This window comes from Sesamum indicum, linkage group LG13 (genome assembly GCF_026168435.1).
Source record: "Sesamum indicum cultivar Baizhima isolate 11 linkage group LG13, ASM2616843v1, whole genome shotgun sequence".
Lineage (NCBI taxonomy): Eukaryota > Viridiplantae > Streptophyta > Magnoliopsida > Lamiales > Pedaliaceae > Sesamum > Sesamum indicum.
In genome coordinates, this window is record NC_142669.1 from 9,063,002 (window position 1) to 9,083,071 (window position 20,070).

Consider the following 20,070-nt stretch of genomic DNA (forward strand, 5'->3'; position numbering starts at 1 on the left):
GACCATTATGACCCTGCCCTTAATTATATGTTCAACTTTGCTCCTCTTCTCCCTCTTTTCTTTTTTCCTTTTTTGTTTTAAGCCCTAATTCCATAATCATATCAATAGTTTAATAAAATGAACAATATATCAATTTAATCAATATATCAATATAATTAAAAATAATAAAATAAATTATGATAAATTCACATCCTCTAAGACAAATACTTACATGTCCGATGGAACTCAAACTCATGATTTTGAATTTATTCATAGGACTCACCCTTAACCATCAGACTAAGACATCACGTGTTCTTTTTCTCGTTTCCAAGAACCTTCAAATTTTAGCTCAAAAAAAAATTAAAATAAATATCTTCTTTACTTTTAATATTAATCTTAAATTTATTTATCTTAATGTTGGCAACGAAAGAATTAACCCCCTCTCAACAAGTGTGATTCCCATGTCTCGTAAGAATTCACGTTAGGATCCATCTCGCTTACCTACCATTGACAAAAATTCATTTTAGTGTCCAATTCGTTTACCACTGAACAAACAATTCATTGTCGCAATTATTTGTACCAAATCGTCTGTAAAATATTATCAACATTACAAAATTGTCTCTTATTAAAAAAAAGAATATCGAAAATATAATATTGTGTCCAAGTGCACAAAATAAATTATGAAGGACAACAAAATTTGATCTAAAATGTGAGAAAAGGGTGGTGGTTGTTGGTATATCTATTCATTTGTTGGTGTTGTTTTTGCAATAACTATTAATTTCAAATTTCAAATTGGATCATTACTCCGCACCCACCTGATCACTGACTGGAGTGCTTTTGATGTTCACTTGGCGCCTTTGGTAGGTAAACTGTAGTTGTTATTTGAGGTATTGTGAGTAAATGTAAGAGTCGTGTGCATAGTAAATGACAACACTCGCATTCTGATGTTAGGTTGTAACTTAATTGCTATATACTTTTATTTACCACACTATCCAATCTTTATTGTGTGTCATTATTATTTCACGTCCGATAGAATCGAGAAATTTGAGTGGTTTATAAAATTCGAAATTTTTTCTATCTAAAGGGACATTTTTTCATAATGAAATTCATATGACCAATAAAACAAAAAAGAATTTTAAGTGGTATCTTTATTTTTATGAACGTGCATGCCATATATATAAAATCTTTTATTAAATAAAACAGACGATATTATTTTAATTCATCAGCTATATATACATTTTTTTTGTTTGTTTTTACCAGAGATGTTTATGAAATTAATCATATTCAGAATGGAAAGGGAAGAGCTGAACTGTAGAGCGTAGAGATATTCCTTCGGTAATACCTTACCAAATCAAACCAAACCAAACCAAAATTTTGATACATAAAAATGACGTACCAATTTTTTTTGGTTCAATTTGGTAAAATATCGAAAAATTTCGGTTGGGTTTGGTATTTTACAGAATTTTTATATATCTATGTATCTTATATTAGTTAATGGTTACTAATTAACATAATAAAATCTAGTTTTTAATTAATAAATGGATGATTAATAGTTATATATATTTAATCATTTATATATAATATTTTATAATTAAGAAAAGTGAGCATAAAATAATTAAAAAAAAACACATCACACTAATTAATTGAGTAACTAACAATCTGATGATCTGATGTGGGCATTTGGCGTGGAAATCTTGAATTGCAGTAGAAGATAATCATACTTTTACAACCTTTGATGTCGTTTTATGATTATAATTCTAATTATAAAGGGCTACGACGTCGTGTGGCCACTTGTCAAAGGTACTTTAGCCAAAATTGTAATAAAGTTTGGATGACTTCAAAGTAAAGTAAAACGGGAAGGCGGTAGTCATATTGATAGTTGACTTGGACAAAGAGTTCTGTGTCCATGTGAAGGCCTGCAGCTGCAATGCATAAATATCGATACAAAAATATTTATTAGACGATTGTTGAGTTAAAGAGGTATTCATAATTTTTTAAATAATAAAAAATTATTTATAATTAAGGATAGTTATACTTTTTTTTTCTTTTAGTTTGGTGTAATTATATTTAGATCTCATATGATTTGAAAAATTATTCTTGTAGTTTAATTTTATCTAATATATAGGTTTATCCATTAGTCAAAATTTATCAAATTCGTTAACATTAAAAAAAAAGGATAAAAATCTATATTTACTCTCGATTGACTTATTATACAAATTTTTTTATGACCAATTTATCTTCATATGTCTTCACGCATTAATGCATATGAGGATATACATCTTCATCGTCACAAGGGCAGTTTAGTCGGAAAAAAATATTTAAACTGCAATAAGTTAGATAAGGGCAAACATCATTTTTCGTTCATTTTTTATTAATATCAACAAATTAAATAAATTTTCACTAACTTAGGAAACGATTTGTTTGAGGGAAGCAAACTTTAAGGGTACTGGATGTAATTTTTCAAACCACATAGAATCTACATATAATTACACAGAACTTCAAGGAATTGGAGTGTAATTATCCCTAATAATTATGATAAAATTTAAAATAGTTGGTTATAATTTACCCACAATAATATTGGGTCAAATAGTGGTATACCAATAATTATCTTTTCAAAATTAATGATCGTGTAGCAAATATTACTTATAGCCGTCTAACACATACTCCTCATGTTATATAAAATATTTGTTAAATGGTCATTAATTTTAATGAGATATTTGTAGTTTTTTTAATAATAAAAAATTGTATATAATTATAATAAAATTCAAAAAAATCCATTGCAATTTACACACAATAATATTAGATCAAATTTTAGTAGTAGTGGTTTATCAGTAATTTACTTCATTTTAATACGAATTTTGAGTATTTGATTGATTGTTATTAGTTTTTATCGATATTATATTATTATATCAGCCTAATTATATAACAAATGTTACATATTTTTCGTGTGATTGATGTACGATTAAAAAAATTTTATTAATGTAATTGATTTGATTCACCCAAACCTTATTTAGATAAGAATTTATGAAGAATAGCAATTTGAGAGGAGCAAAAATTGCTAACAACCTCTGAGCGATTGGATTTGTGAATAGCAAGGGGGTTTTATGTAATTGGCAAATGCAAATATTTGAACAGAACTGACATTTCATGGTGATAAGGGACAATAATCTATCCCATCACACTATCACACTGCTTTGCCAATTGTCTTCAACTTCAATGATTTAACCTAAATTGGACTGATCAGATATTCACTCTAACAAAGAATACCTTATTATAACGTTCAGAACCAAAAGACGGTTCAAAAACAAGAAACCATCAGTACTAATAAATTTATTTGCTCCAACGACTGTATGTGTCCCAAATGGAACCAAGTTGGGTTTAATCACCAATATGATGGCTTAGTACTGTATTCTCCAATTTTCCAATATGAAAATGTACTATATAAAATTAGTGTATTATCATATTATTTGTGAAATTATCAAATTACCCTTAATTTCAAACGTAATTTTTAATATATATATATTAATAGTCAGGACAAAAAAATCATACAAAATTTCTTATTTACAAGAATATCTTAAGTTGCAAGAAACATCTTATCACGATATTACAACTTTTAACTTATTTAAAACTAATTTAAAATAAGTATAAATTGTAATTCCGAACATCTTGATTGATGTGAATTTTAAGTTCTTGCAAACACGCCACATGGAATAATAGGGGTTGCCCTACAAGCCATTTCGGCAACAAGCATGTTCATTAATTTTTTAAATTTAGAGTAGTTATGACATGTTTATTACATTTATACTAATAAAAAGAGTATATCATTTGTATTCATAAACGATGGTTAATAAGAATGCCGCATTGATATTTTCTGAAGTTAAAATTGTCCTACAACTAATAAGATAATTAACTTATTTAACTTTTTAGATTTTATAGTAACTGATAAATTAATTTTTCTTTCTTTCTTTCTTTTTCTTAAATATAACGCATTCACTAATATATTTTGCTTTTTATTTATAATACATTTTGAAGAGTAAAAATTATTTATTATATACATATAAAACGATGTGTGCTACAGCTATTCATTACAAAAAAAACTATGTTTTGTATAGATTTTAGAACTTTAATTTACATGGTGAACCGAATATCAAATCATTATTCATATATTTTATTTTTTTTTAATTTTTTTTCCTACGTTTTTCCTATTATAATTTTAGTCTTATTTTCCAACCCTAACCCCCAAATCAAAAACTATAAATCCTCAATCAGACCTCAAACAATCAAACTCATCGGCCGTCAGCAGCTCCCCGACCATCGGCAACCCCCACCACCGCTGATCTCTCGGCCCCCTTTTGTTCACAGTAATGGCGGCCACATGGAGCCCGAAGGTAATCAATTACTCCTCTTCAGACGATAAAAGCAAAAACTACAGACAGAAAGGGTTCGCATATTCACACACGAAGATATTTCATAATGAGAACGAAAATGAAACTCTCCTTTCTCCATATGATTTCAGTTTGCAGAAGCTACTATTTCGCACTAGTTTCCTTGATCGGAATCCGGATCCGTTTTGGGGATTCTGATCTCTAAAACTACGTCGTTCTTCATATGAGCCTCTGCTTTCCTCCAGTCCGTTTGCTCGGGCAGTTCGAGCCTCCGAACGAAGCCGTGCTCCCACCACTTGCCGCTCCTCCAATCCTTTGCCCTAGGCTCTCTCTGTTGTCGCCATTGGCCGCTGATCTCTAGAATCTTCCCGTTTTCGATACAAACTTGAAGGCTGTTCTGCCCTAATCCTGATATGATCATTCGGAATCGTCAGATTAAATTCTATGTATGTTATAGTATATATTTAAAAAATTATAAAGTATTATATTTAATTTTAAAAGTGAAATATAATAAAATAGTAGCGGTGATCTTGGAATTAATATGGTGTAAATTGAATGGGCTACTCAATAGTGTATCAGTAGGCTAGAATTTTTTAATTTTTTTTTTCTTTTGTTGCAAAAATGAGAAAAACGGTGAAACGTCAAGGAGGAACGCGTCTGCACCATCGAACAAAGAGTATATTTTTACTTAAATCAAGTTTTGTGACGAATCAAATCAATTATATAGTAAATATAATATATCAATCACACAATATATATATATTATTTTTATTATATAACACGTTTATGTCTGGCCAAATTCACTACACATTAGAATTTTTCAGACCAAGGTACTTATAACTAGCAATTTTCAATATTTTATATGTTGATTTTATAAGCTAGTGAATAAATTTTACAACGTTTTATAAGTAGAATTTTATAAATACTTCTAAAAAGATTATAAATTTATCTCAACATCATAGTCATGCTATTGAATTATAAAAAAATAGAAAATTAATTTTAACCATTCTTTTATGAAGTAAATATGATAAATAAAAAATATATTTGTCATATAATTAGTCCGATCTCATAAAAGTACGCAACTATATTTGTAGCAAAAAGATTTTAGTGGAGATTAAGTTTGATGGAATTTGAAGGGAGTAATTTCCTAAACCACTCACCAGGTACCTCTGCTAGCAGAACATAATCAGTCTGGGTCTGGTACCAATCAACGCTGCGGTGACCGGAGCCATACGAATTCGGCAGCAAAGCATCGGACTCAAACTCCCACAACGGAAATGCATCCGACGGATCGAAGAATTTCCCGAACAACAAAGGGCTGAAGAACGATCCCGTCTTATAATACACCGCCGCCGAGTTCTCTTTGCTCACGAAGTTGGCAAACACGTCTTCCTTCAGGGGGTGAGACCATTTCTGCGGGTTCGGATCTTCGAATTGGATCTCGAGTTGTTTGCCGCCGCTGGTCATTTAGGGCTGTCGGAAGTCTTACGATCGATCGATCTGGAGAACTCCGGCGAATTAAGAGAGATGCGAGTTGCAGTGCGTTTTTATACTTGGGCGGTGAAAAGCAGAGAACAAATGCTTGTGGGAATATCTGGAAGTCTGTAAAGAAGAAGGAATATTGCTTTTCTACTCCTTGCCCTCCACATATTCATATCCAACGGCAAAGCTTGCTCTCCCGGGCGTCACAAATTTTGTCTTGCAGAAAATTCGATATGTATTGTATTCTGACATGTTATTATCACATATATAAAGTCTACATTGTTCGTATATTTGAGGAGATATTTTATATATATGGTGATGGTGTGTATATGTGAAATAGAATACTTTGAATTGCGTTGTTATGTGAAAGTGGCATGTGGAAGAACTATGTCGGGGCTTGTTTGGGTGCCTTTAGCAAAAACTTTTTGATGGTTAAATTAATTTGAATTGTGAGTAGATATTAATTTACGTACTTTAAATGGACGGGAAAAGTATTATTTTAGTCTGTTAAGTATGTTTAATTTTAATTTTAGTTCGATAATTATATTCATTTTTGTTTAGGTCCAGTAATTTATGAAATTGCTTACTTTTAGTCATCTGGTAGATTTTCGGACAATTTTACCCCTATGAGTGCGTATAGACTAAACTGCCTTTCAAAAATTGCATAGGGGTAAAATTGTCCGAAAATTTGTCAGAGGACTAAAAGTAAGCAATTTTGTAAGTTATTGGACCTAAACAAAAATGGACATAGTTATCGGACTAAAATTAAAATTAGGCATATTTAAAGGACTAAAATAATATTTTTCCCTAAATGAATTGATGATAATTAGCAGTTATGAAAGGGTTTATGTGGTGAAACATGTATGGACCTTCATGTGCTTATTTCAATCATCCAACAGTCTCTACTTGACGATCATAGAATAATGTTATTCATGTCCAAACCTGGCTTACGATACTTTGTCCTGTTTAGTTATTTTCCTATTTTACAAGGGTAAAAAAGCCTTCGTACGGGGTTATTTATGCATGAACCTTATGAAATATGATAAGTAATATCAATTTCAAATAATAAATTCCCCAATTAATAAACAAACAAAAATATGTCTGGCAAGATGTGAATACCTAGATTTGTTTTTAATTTTTATTTATTGAAGAATGACGTAACTTGTAACTCGATCGATATCCCATTTGGCGATGTATTGCCTGTTTCTAGTTTCATATAAATTTTATAATTTTGTTTGAAAAGGTGCCACACAAGCGGTGATTTCTTAGCCCAGTTAGTCCCTATCCATTGTGATTTGCACTGGGAGAAGTCACGCAATTTTGTCCTATTAAAACGCCTCACCAAAGAAATATTTATAAACTATTTAAGTTTTGTGTCTGTAATCAATATAAAACGTTTGCCTATATTATAAAAATGAAAGCTTTCAAATCGTAATCTTCACATGGTGTAAGAAAGTCATGTCATGAATGAGTGATGTTCTTGCATGTCAATAGTTGGATCTTTTTAGCATAATGGGGAGAGCATCTTATCCTGGAAAATATATATAGTGTGAAAGGAATTATTAAATGAATTATTCCCCCTATATATATATAGAGATTTGGGTGTAATTTTCTTGATGGTGTGTTGGAAAGAAAGTGCAGTAGTAATGAAGAAGTATAAAGAGAGAGATGCAGTGATAAAGGGTTTTGTGGTGGCATCTGCATATCCATTCATCACTCTGAAAAGGCAAAGGCAGGATTATTAGTATCAGTGTTGTGTGATGGGATATGGGTAATGGGCATTGGAAAGAGCAATGGGCAATTGGGTATATTGCAAGTTGGAATGCATTATGTGTTCATATCGTCTGTATATATCAATGCTAAAGCTACTTTGGGGAGTGGGGGTATGGTCAAAAGCCCACTCTTGTGTTTTTGACATTCGGATTGAAATTTTTATTCTAAATTTTGTTTTTATTTAATATATGTATGTTGTGTGTATTAAAAATATGTTAGTTATTTTATTTTAAAAAAAAATTTGGATATGTATAAAAATTTAGGTCTAATTACTCTTGTATCTTTTGAAAATAATTGTGATGCGAGCAAAAATAGCAAGTCAGGTAGATTTTGAATTTGAGCTCTTTGGGTCAAGTCTTTTGCAAGTCTAGAACATGATATCTGTAAAGAAAGCGTTAGCATTCCAATGATTAAGTTAATAGACAATGATGGAAATATACAATTATGCAAGATAAGAGAGCAATGAGCGCTTAAAAATGACCCGAGAATGATCTTGATGAAGTGCTTTTGTGTGAGGACTTGTGCAAAAAACTGCAATACCTTAGTTTGGGGGGATAATATTTGCTTTTATAGCCATATCCCTTACTGGCCGAAGAAGCATAACCCCATGGGATTTGGGTAAGTGGTTATGTGGATAGCCCCCTCAAATCAGGAAGTGATTAAGGAGATCTTCAAAGAATCATGTTAACTAAGGAGACCTCGGTCGGATGGGTCTCTTAAGGGATGAGGTCCGCATTTCTAGGGGGGGGGGGGTTGTTGAGCTGTGTGGGAAGCCTGTTCAGGTCTTCTCGCCTCATCACATCCTACGTGGTGATCTCCTTTCTTGGGTAGGTGAGTGGCTTCAAGCCACCTATACAGGCTGCCACATCGCTTGGAGACGAGCACTAGGTTGTCCCTCATTGTGGGCCGGGGGACTTTAGACGCAACCACCTCTCCTCAAAGCTGTAATTGGGTATTTGGTCTCTTGGGCCTTGTGCATTTTGGAACTACTCATTGAACTTAAGCATTAAATTTGAATTACATTTTGTTTCATTTAAGTTTGAAAATTATAGTTGAACCCCTTTGAAAATATGACATTTACAAATACTTTGACCTCAATGTAGATATTCTTTCATCAAATCTTTCAAATATTGTCTTTAAAATATAAGGAAAAAGGCAGGATTGCATTTCTCATCCTACTGGATTAGGAATGTTGTAATTTCAGTCCCAAACTTTACTAGAACAACAATTTAGATCCCATAATTTTGACCAATAAGCAGTTAAAATGCATATTACGGACAAACAGAAGGCAGTCATCATTGCCATTAGAACTTCATCTTTTGCAACTTTCCAATGTTCTCTTCATGCGCATTCAAACGAAGCAACAAATCCGCAATTATGATAACTAGTCTAACTATGTAAAAAAGTCCCATCCACCGTATCATAAAAAAGTCCCATCCACAACTTTCCTGAGTAAAAAAATGCATATAAAACCTTTTACTTGAATTATGAAATGTCTACAATGTCTTCAATTGGGTGTGCTTACATTAATATTTTAGGATGTGGAATCGTTTTTTTCTTTCACAAAAACCTTTCCAAAATCAATTACGGCCTGTCGAACAAATCCTTCCAAAACCAACATGGAAAATCCATGTGTGCTTTTCCCCTCCAAATAGTTGTGACAACCCGCACGTGAGGAGGGCATGGCTTTTTACTTTTTTTTTTTTTTACTGTCGTTTGGGGACCATAAGTGTAATATTTTTTAAAATTATGGGATTTAAATTGTTATTTCTATAAAATTTGGGATTGAAACTGCAGCATCCTTCATCCAGTGGACGAAAAGTACATTTTACCAAAAGAATAATTATTGACTTTGTTTATTCTCATTTCAACTACAAAAATACCCTTCCAACTATATAAGTAAAATCAATTCACTTATATGAAAAATAAATATTATTGAGATAAATAGTTATTTAATAAATTTATTATATATATTTTTAAAAATATTTAGATCAAGAGTAAGATGACGTTGTACAACATTCATTTAAGTCCATAAATGAGACATTATCGGATGAAATCTAGCTACAATTTTTCTAAATATAAGAGATAAACCATTATACGGATGCATCAAATGACAAATTAAGTACCAAAAATACGTCAATTTACATTGATGCTTAAATTATATAAAATCTAATATTAAATTTATCTTACATTGTTACACTTTTACTAGTTTAAATAATCCTTAAAAAATATAAAAAGAAAAAACATATAACGTAAATAGATATCAATATCTTATGTAGTACGTACAAACGTTATTGACACTCTCCGCGAGCTTTGCTCCTCGCTGCATGAAAATCAAAATCACACAAATCTGTTATACAAAATAGAAAAAAAATTAAAAAAAAATCTGATGAACAGAAATTTCCATTACTGGAAACTCACAAACAAAGGAAACAGGAAAATCTTCAAAAGAACATTCCCATAAAATTTTGTCAGCTCTCGCGTGACGCCATTCCACACGGGGAACAATTGTTAGATGTTTATATTTCAATCCCTTTTGGTGGATCTGATCCTACACGACAAAAACCCCCCAAGCGGAGGCGGATCGTTTCTTGGATTCACCGAAAAGAGATTCAAGAAATTGTTGATTATCCCATTTCTTGGTTTTTGTCTGCCTCTTTTGCTTGTGCGGTTTCTGGGCATGCGTGATTTGACCTTACTTTCGAGAATTTGTGTAAACAATTCGAGGAGGGCTGTCAAGATTGTTGGTTAAAAGTTGGGGGTTGAGGCATTTGGAAACTGTTCTTGAGGAATATTTGTCGGGTTGATGAAAATATGTGCTGCATGTCTTACCTTTGGACATGTTCGTAAGATTTGGGTAATCAAGAAAATAGAAGGGCTTTGGTGTTTCTCTCTGATTCGTTTTTGGTTTGGTGCTATGAGAGGCATTTTGGTGCCTCATTGGGAAGAAGACGATGATGATGATTCAAGAAAAGAAAATTATAAAAGGAAGTTGCCGTTTTGTGGCTTTTGTTGGGCTGCTTTTGGTTACGGTGGTAGTCGGTGTGGAGAGCGAGTGGGAGGAACGAGAACCCTTACTTGCTTATCTGATTGACTCAGGGGAGATAAATCAGGAGATGGTATATATTAGAGCTCTTACTCCTTTTTGAGTTTGCTTCTTTATGTGCATTGCCTCATGCTTTGCTATACCTATACTTGTCTATGTCATTCACACAAGTGTAAAGGGATCATAGACACTGCAACTTATTATGGAAGAGATGAACAACATTCCATTAAATTTTTTAACTGAAGAGATACTACATTCATTCCATCAAAGAAATTAAGAGTTATAAGTCAGGCATATGATGTTGTAGATTCTTTCTCATACTTCCTCCCCTAAGTTATAAGTTATACCAATATACATGCCTAGAATTCAGAACTTGATGAACTTTCTTCCTGCAGGCCGCATTATTGAGGACTAACTGCAGACATGAGTTATTACATGCCAAGAAAACTCTACAAGATCTTCTTGAATTACGTTCCGTGAAGGAGAGTTCAAGTGATGGGAAGGAATTTTTGAATGGTATGTTTCAAAGAACAAGACTGCATGACACTGTCAATGTGTTGTTCCCTCAAGTTAAGCAAATCCTTCTGGATTGTTTGCGGGAAAAGGATCTTGTACCTCCTACTAATATGGAAGAGAGGGGTGTGGGTACTTGGTGCAGTAGATATTGGGGGTCTTTATTTCCATTGCACTATTCTTCTAGACGGCGTCAATTAGCCCGTAAATCTAGTGAAGAACATTCTGAAGCCCCAATTGTTCTTGTTGTGGTTGTAACTTCTACTGTGACCTTTATTGTTGCTTTTCTCGTCTTCTGTTGCTTTCGTAAATGCAGTGGCTCTGGGCGAAGCAGAAATGATGAGAGTCCTCTTCTAAGTTTGCGTTCAAGCGACTCTTCTATTGGTAAATTATCTTTTGTGCTTTAAGATTATCATATTTCATCTTCTTTTTCCTCCTTTGTTTGCCTTTAAGATTGTGATATTACATCTTCTCATTCTGGCTTACATCTTCAATGTTTTAGCCTCTTCACAGAAGTCTCTCGGTTTGGGAACTTCAATGCATGGAGGAAAGCCTGGTAATGGAACTGGTGGAAACGCATTCAAGCCAACAGTTTCTCTGAGCAATTCAGAAATAGACATTCCACTTGAAACTACTTCTGGCCCTGAAACCGACGTAGTAGAACCTGTATGTAAACTACCTGGATTACCTCAATTAAAACCGCCTCCTGGAAGACAAGCTACTCAAAAGGCTGCTCCTGCTAGGCAAAATACCGTGGCACAAATTACTCCTAAACCTCCTCCTCCCCCTCCCCCTCCTCCTCCGCCTCTCTCTCCCCAACCTCATGTACCACTGCCGCCCCCACCTGGAAGAGCCCCTCCCCCAACTCCTATAGGACTACCACCCCCACCTGGAAGAGCCCCTCCCCCAGCTCCTGCACCACTAGCACCCCCACCTGGAAGAGCCCCTCCCCCACCTGGAAGACCTTCTGGTGGTGGTCCGTCTCCTCCGCCACCTGGAGCACCACCTCCACCTCCACCTCCTGGTGGCAGGGCTGGTCCTCGTCCCCCACCACCTCCAGGTGGTGGCCCGCCTCGACCTCCAGGTGCTGGTCCACCTCGACCTCCAGGTGCTGGTCCTCCACCTCCAGGTGGTGGTCCCCCTCCACCTCGGCCGCCAGGAGGCTTTAGACCCCCTCGTTCTAATTCAGCTGAAGAGTATAGTAGTAATAAAGCTAAGCTAAAGCCTTTCTTTTGGGACAAGGTAATGGCAAACCCTGATAATTCGATGGTTTGGCATGAGATCAAATCCGGTTCATTCCAGTGAGTCTTTCTTTCACCGTCATTCTTGATGTCAAGTATTCATCTTTGAATTCGTCACTGATATGGAATCAATTTATGAACAGATTCAACGAGGAGATGATTGAAAGTCTATTTGGTTATACTGCTGGTGGAAAAAACATGACTGGGGGAAAGAAAGGCGGTTCAGCCAAAGAAGCTCAACCTCAATATGTTCAGATAATTGATGGAAAAAAGTCACAGAATCTATCAATTCTGCTCAAAGCATTAAACGTGACTACACAAGAAGTTTGTGAAGCACTTGAAGAAGGTAATCTTGTTTTCTTTATCTTTGTTAGATTGCAATGTAATCAAGTATAAAGTAGATATTTGCAGTTTAGTTGAGTGGCACTTTACTGAAAAGATAGTTTAAAGGTGGCAATTGTTAAAACAACCAAATCATTCTCATTGGAGATTGATAATGATCAAAAAGTGAGTAAATAGCCTAGGGAAATTGGTTGAAATTTGAAATCTCATGCAATGGAGAAAATAAGGTTATTTGTTGTAATCCACATCTAACATGCCTTGGAAGGGCTTTGGTTTTGCTGAAAACTATAAAAAGAAACGAGTATTGAGTCAATGATAGGTTATCTTCCTTTTATGAATGGTGGGTAGCTAAGTTGGAGAAGTGGGCAATCTATATTCTCCATTGTCTTCTTCCATTGTATGCATGTATTGTTTATAGTACTGTCTCCTTTGATATGAAAAACATAGAATATAAAAAATCATGTGTTCACTTGTGCTACAAGTCTTATGAATTTTTCATTTTCAAAATCCAATATTTATCTTTAGTCTTTGATATGATTGATCAGTCTTTGATTGCTTTGTAGTAATGGAAAACATAAACAGTTGAAAATGACTCCTAATAGCACCTTATTTTTGCTTATGTCCACCTTGTTTTTTTATGATACTAGTAAAATACACGCACGTCGGGCGTGGTGTGTAATTTTTAATATTTTAGTATTGATTTTTTTTCGTTCCCCATCTTAAAATAATTTACAAATAAGTACTCAATGAAAGAATTCTAATGAAAATATTGACATCGAAACTTGATCATTAAAATGAGCTCCATTCCAATATTTATACATTTCACTCTTCAAAAAGTCGACGGTGAAGATTAATCTTAATGGTGTAGTGAGAAGCTCTAAAAAAACTCTTCCAAAAATATTTTTAGATACTATAAAAGCTTCTAAAATTATATATAGAATTTTTCAAAAACTTTTCTCAACTTTTATATTTATCTAAAACTTTGCATCACAAACTTCTGTATTTATATAAAATGTTCTAATCTTTTTTTTAACATTCTTAATTTTATACTGCAACCTCTATACCTTCGTAGGAGTCCTTTAATTCAAGTTGTTCGTATACGTACATTTCTCTTAATCTTTTCTAGAAAATTGAGAAAGAGATTTTAAATATTCTACCAGTATAAGAAGTTTAAAATTCAAAAGTACTAAGCAATGTACATAGTGTAAGATAGAAAAATAAAATTAATTTTTAATTAATTTGGGTATAAAATCAATTATTCATGATAGTAAAATGAGATCAATTCTTATTAAAATTTGTATATCCAGATTTTACCTTAATTTATTAAACTCGCTTTGCTTTAGAAAAATTTCGTTTGATGTTTGACATAGTTTTCATAAAACAAAAAACAAGATAATATTATGAAGGATTAGAATACATAAAAGAAGTTTTTCAACTTTGTCCCACAAATCATCATAATTGTGATGATGCAATAAGTGTTGGTCTAACTTTAAGTTATTTTAAAATTTAAATTATAAATTTAATTTAAAAAATCCACCATATATTATGCATATTTATAGAACTAATTTTTAGTGAATTTTATAGTTTTTCTTTTTCGTTTTGATATTTCAAATTATTTAATCTTTTTAAAAGTTTATTGTGCTTTTTCAACTAATAGTTCTATATCTTGAATCTTTTACAATGTTTAAAATTTAATTTAAAAAATTAAGTACTATAAATGCATTGTAGTATATGACCATGCTTCTACAGATGTGTATGAAATATAAACAAACTTTCTAAGTATATACTTGATTTATCATCATATATTCATAATTCATCATGGGAAAAACATCTAAATTATTGATTTATTATGAAATTATATTCAACATAATTATCTTTTGCAGTACTTTTTTAATTAGAACTTTTTTGGTTAGAATTATTAGACCATTTCTTTTCATTATCAACTTGTTTATTTCGCTGAGAAATAATTAATTACATACATGAATTCAGTAATTTGGAATTGAATTTACACAATTCAATGAACTTTTTCAGTAACTTGGTCACAAGATTGTCTAAATTCAATGTTTTGCATTAACATATTATTATTATTATTTCAAGATATTATCAAAATTAAGTTAGAGAATGAGCAGCTAACCATTTGGAGTGAATCAGGTAATGAGCTTCCTCCAGAACTTATCAGGACTTTGTTAAAAATGGCACCTACGGCCGAAGAGGAACTGAAGCTGAGACTCTATAGTGGCGAGTTTTCTCAACTAGGTCCGGCAGAGCGGTTTCTCAAAGTCTTGGTTGAAATCCCATTTGCCTTTAAGAGGCTAGAATCATTGCTTTTCATGTGCACGCTTCAGGAGGAGGCAGCAAACTTGAAAGACTCCTTTGTGGTCTTGGAGGTAAGATATTGCTCCTGCTAATCCTAACTGAGTATGAATTTTAACACATCACTCGTATGTGAACCGTATCGGATGGTCTTTCCGGTGGGAGATAGGTCTCTGTATTGCGTTCAATTTATGCATATCGATGTGCTATCAAATTTTCAGTTGGTTTTGTTTAAGTTAACAACGAGGAGTTCTTGAAGAACTCAGTGCCAGTTATAGCAGGCAGTGAGCTTTCCATCCTTTTGAGGAGTAATCTGTATTCAAATTTAAGCTCCCTCAATTTGATAGTCCAAATTCATGTTCTGTTGCAGGCTGCTTGTGCAGAATTACGAAAGAGCAGGTTGTTTCTCAAGCTTCTTGAGGCAGTTCTTAAAACCGGAAATCGCATGAATGATGGGACATTCCGTGGTGGTGCACAAGCATTTAAGCTTGATACACTTCTAAAGTTATCAGACGTCAAAGGAATAGACGGAAAAACCACGTTGTTGCACTTTGTTGTTCAGGAAATTATCCGTTCAGAAGGCATAAGAGCTGCACGATCATTGAAAGAAATGAGGAGCATGTCCAGCTTCAAGTCTGAAGATCTAATGGAGGATGTTGCGCAAGATTCAGATGAAAACTTGAGGAGCCTTGGTCTTCAGGTGGTCTCAGGTCTGGGTAATGATCTTGAAAATGTCAGAAAAGCTGCACTAGTAGATGCTGATACCGTATCGGGAACTGTTGCCAAGCTCGGTTATTCCCTCTCTAAAGCAGAAGAATTCCTGCACTCAGATATGAACGATATAGCTGAAGACAATGGGTTTCGCCAAACATTAAGCTGTTTTCTGCAGACTGCTTCGTCTGATGTTAAGTGGTTGCTCAGTGAAGAGAAACGGATAACAGGTCTCATGAAGAGCACAGCAGATTACTTCCACGGAAATGCTGGGAAAGACGAGGGTTTGCGATTATTTACCATTGTCCGGGATTTCCTTATAATTTTAGATAAAGTATGTAAAGAAGTGAAGAATGCCCCACCAAAGCCTTCTCGGGGACCGTCAAGCAAAGAGATGTCAGCATCTACACCTAAAGATCCAGGGAAGCCTACTCCAGCATCGGCGCCTGCACCTAAAGATTCCAAGGATCCACGGAAGCCTGCTCCAGCGGGGGGGTCAGTACGTCCAGCAAAGGATAAAAAAGATCCACAGAAGCCTAATCCAGCAGATCATCGACAACTGCTGTTTCCGGCCATCAAGGATAGGAGATTTGATAGTTCAAGTTCGGATGAAGACTGATAGTAGTATAAGCAGATACAGATGTAAGTCAGACTATTTGCAGCAACTCAGCTAACACCACATCCCTGGTTTTATGTCCCACGAATTTTATTCTTTTGGGACTTTGAAAATCTGGGGAGCCCATCAAATATGAACATCTTGGGAACTTGTTCCGGTAGTTGCAGACGTTTAGGTGAAGGCCAAGAAAAGTGGTGCAGTAACCATTCTTTCATTAGACTGCTCCCTGTGATGGTTCCGGCGGGCGCGGCTGACAAAAATTTTACATTGTCTCATGGAGGAAAGTGAGCGCTCCACTGTAATTTTGCAAAGAGTTGGAGCTTCAAGTGACGAAAGTAGTTGAATTCTTTTGGAGTTCCAATTCCCAAGTTTTGTTTGTATCTTTGTCTTCTTGTTTTTCTATTCTTCTTCGCCTTAGATTATTCAGAAAAAGCAATGTGAGTTACTGAAATATGTCACCTCCTTTTACGATGTACAAAATTGATGGAAAATATAGAATTTTCATGACTTCTAATTACATGCCAACTCCTTGCCTACTTTCTCAGTTGTCTTCTCTTGAATTTGCCAATTTATGAGACAAAAAACAAAACCTAGTATAAAACTATATCAATCAAGATAAAGATATTCCTTGCCAAAATTCAAAGACTAAACAATAAGTGTTAATAATAGAAATCTAACAATAGAAGAGGGGAAATTCATCAAACCGGCAACGAAATTTTCATTACTTCAAAATATCATCTCATGAATGTTGCTTTTCATTACTGTAATAAACAGACACATCAATTCCATTCATTCATTTTTATGCACAAATCTAGCACGATTCCTACCACCAACTACTGCTAAAAAAAAACATAAAATCAGAAGAGAAATTAAAGAACAAAAAGACATTGGGAGATGAAGTTCCCAAGGGATCTAACACACCCCATAACCTAACATGTGGTTCAAAAGTCATGTGTATTTCTCTTCTCTTTAACACCAATCTAATCCTCATCAGCAGGCTTTGATGACCCACCAGTCTTCTTAGGAAGCAAGAGGTTGTGAATGTTGGGCATCACTCCACCATTCGCAATCGTCACATCACCAAGAAGCTTGCTCAGTTCCTCGTCGTTCCTCACGGCCAACTGAATGTGCCTCGGCACAATCCTCGTCTTCTTGTTGTCCCTTGCTGCGTTTCCAGCCAATTCTAAGACCTGGTATACCCAAAACAGAGATAAACTTAGATTCATTCAACAGCAAAATTAACTTCTCGATAGAAGTCCCTGCCAAATCTAGAAAGTTGCAGGCCAGGAAACAACATTCAAAAATCACAAAATCTTTTTTTTTTGTGTAAAAAAAAAAAGAAAGAAAAAAAAAAAGGGGAAAGTAAGATTGTTAAATTAGGGAATTAATTAATTCACATCGGACTATTGAAACCGATTGAAACGAAGATTTTCGGGAAAGATTCCAGTAACCAGGCCCAAAAGAATTATGGAAATTGGAAGCCCTAGATTTGATAAATCTAGGAATCAGGGTTCCGCGATAGGAGAGATGAACACATGAATATACAGCAGTAATTTACCTCAGCAGCGAGATATTCAAGAACTGCAGCAAGGTACACCGGAGCACCGGCACCAACACGCTCGGCGTATTTTCCGGCCTTGAGGAACCGGGCAATACGACCCACAGGAAACTGGAGCCCCGCCTTGCTGCTCCTCGACTGGGCTTTCTTCGCCGCCCCGGATCCGAGTGTCTTACCACGACCAGCCATTTCCAATTCACCGAAAACAAAGAAAAACCAGGAACAAAAGGTTTTGGTTTTCGAAGTGTGCGTAGAGAGAGAGGGAGAGAGCGAAGCAAGAACAATTTTTCGAGTGAGAGAAAAGCCAGGCGGTTGAGGAGTTTATATAGTGGTGGGGGAAAGGGAATGGACCAATGGGGTTGAAGTACGCGGATCGTGGGTATGGGCCGTTGATTGTCGAATGATTGAACGGCCAGATTGGCGACGTGAATTATGTCCGCATTCACCTGGCGCCGATAACCGATTGCGGAAAATTTTTTTGATTTGAAATTTTGGGATTACGTTGTGTCGGAGTGGGAAAAGATTTGACGTTTCTGACCCTGAGCTTTTCCCTTGTTCCTCAGTTCTGCCGCTGGTTTCGTCGGCCCTCTTAGTGTCAAATGCGTCAACTTCAAAATTCAAAATTGGTATAAAATTGAGATAAATCCAGTGATAATAAATACTCAATCGCAGTGAATATAGTCAAGATATTGGGTTTAAATGACATATTTGACTGTGAATTTTATAAGGAAACAATAATTCATTACACGTTGGATTTTCTATAAAAATGAGCAATTGTATTATGTAAATAGTGATTATTACAATTTAGTCTATCATCTAACAAAAATCTAAGATGTAATGATAAAGAATTAGGGTAAAGAAGAAAAAAAATCATCGAGGCAAAGAAAATCTTTTTATATTTCATGAATTATGGATGAAATTCAAAGTAGGACACAAAATAGAATGAGAAAAGAATTTTTTTCCGACCAAAGTATTACTTTGTTTGTTCATGTATTCGATTTCACCACAAATAATGATTTATTTTAACGAATAAATATTTATAAAAGATGTCATTTTGCCCCCCCAAATTGTGATACTAGAAGCAATATTAATAACAATGATTTACACAAAAAGATTGCATAGCTTAATATCATCATACTTACGTGCAAAAATAGGACATATTTGTCGAACATAGACTTTCAGTTGATTTGAATTGCCAAAGTCAAGGCAAGGTTGGGATTGTGAAATTCATTCTGGTCTGACGATACTCATAATTGGATGCGACTTTAGAGAAATACGTTCTTGACTCTCTGACCTTCAAACAATCGATTGAGATATCGACGCATCTCATCCAGGAGTTGAAGAAGATTACAAGGGTTTGGAGCGTCCTATTAGAGAAGGCCGGTGGATGAGGAGATCTGCAAAAATACAAGTAAATGCAACAAAAGAAACTGTTGCGACTATGCATTTCATAAGAGAAGAGAGATCAAATACTAGTTATATGATAAATGTTACCTTTAGGTATACGGTTCAAAAGTTGTGGTGTGGAATGTAGTCTGGATCTGGGAACCTTTTATAAGTCCCGTAAGATTGAATGAACGACTTGCTTAACACAATAGGGCCTCAATTGCCAGATCCGTCAATTTGACAAATAAGTTTGTAGGTCGAGCAAGTTCGATCGAAACTGTAGAGGTCGTGTGTTATGTGCGTCGAGTGTAGATTTTGACTTTTGAGCAGGTATTTATAAACTTAACCCGTTGTACAGTTCATTTCACTCTATCGGATGAAGCCACGTGTCTTCATATTTAGGGATCATAATATAGATTTATGCGCCGAATCTAAAACAAAAAAATCTTTTTAAAATTAACCCCATCAAAATATTTGAAACTTACAAATAAATAAAAAAAATCAATGTGCATAATTTGTGCAATTCCATAAGCTTAGATGTTCCATATCAATATAATTTCTATGAACCATATCATATTTGTTACTTCTAAATATTATAGTTTTGTTATTAGGAGCAAACATTACATACATTATTTCATGTAAAGTAAAAAGAAAGTGTAATAATTGTACTGTGTACAGGACAATTTCATTTTGAATCTGAACCACTTATTGTACGTTAATCTTAA

At 34.4% G+C, this 20,070-nt stretch overlaps 3 protein-coding genes across 4 annotated transcripts; 1 reads left to right on the plus strand and 2 right to left on the minus strand.

The window, feature by feature from the left end:
- Nucleotides 1–4,368: 4,368 nt before the first annotated feature.
- Nucleotides 4,369–6,107, minus strand: LOC105176731 (HSP20-like chaperones superfamily protein). The gene is made up of 2 exons (XM_011099628.3): nucleotides 5,525–6,107; nucleotides 4,369–4,772 (listed from the first exon to the last, which is right to left on the minus strand). The coding sequence occupies exons 1-2, from the start codon at nucleotides 5,829–5,831 to the stop codon at nucleotides 4,519–4,521; spliced, it is 561 nt and encodes a 186-aa protein (XP_011097930.1). The 5' UTR covers nucleotides 5,832–6,107; the 3' UTR covers nucleotides 4,369–4,518.
- A 3,837-nt stretch (nucleotides 6,108–9,944) lies between these two features.
- Nucleotides 9,945–16,918, plus strand: FH5 (formin homology5). Of its 2 annotated transcripts, XM_011099630.3 has the most exons (6): nucleotides 9,945–10,738; nucleotides 11,061–11,562; nucleotides 11,681–12,479; nucleotides 12,563–12,765; nucleotides 14,913–15,148; nucleotides 15,445–16,918. In XM_011099630.3, exons 1-6 carry the CDS (start codon nucleotides 10,574–10,576, stop codon nucleotides 16,402–16,404), a joined length of 2,865 nt encoding a protein of 954 aa, XP_011097932.3. In that variant the 5' UTR covers nucleotides 9,945–10,573; the 3' UTR covers nucleotides 16,405–16,918. The 2 variants fall into 2 exon arrangements, with proteins under 2 accessions (XP_011097932.3, XP_088733210.1); XM_088877084.1 differs by lacking the exon at nucleotides 9,945–10,738 and having other exon boundaries at nucleotides 11,425–11,562; nucleotides 11,692–12,479.
- Nucleotides 16,919–17,095: 177 nt separating this feature from the next.
- On the minus strand, nucleotides 17,096–18,267 carry LOC105176733 (putative histone H2A.3). Its single transcript, XM_011099631.3, has 2 exons — nucleotides 17,960–18,267; nucleotides 17,096–17,591 (listed from the first exon to the last, which is right to left on the minus strand). The coding sequence occupies exons 1-2, from the start codon at nucleotides 18,146–18,148 to the stop codon at nucleotides 17,382–17,384; spliced, it is 399 nt and encodes a 132-aa protein (XP_011097933.1). The 5' UTR covers nucleotides 18,149–18,267; the 3' UTR covers nucleotides 17,096–17,381.
- Between the last annotated feature and the right edge of the window lie 1,803 nt (nucleotides 18,268–20,070).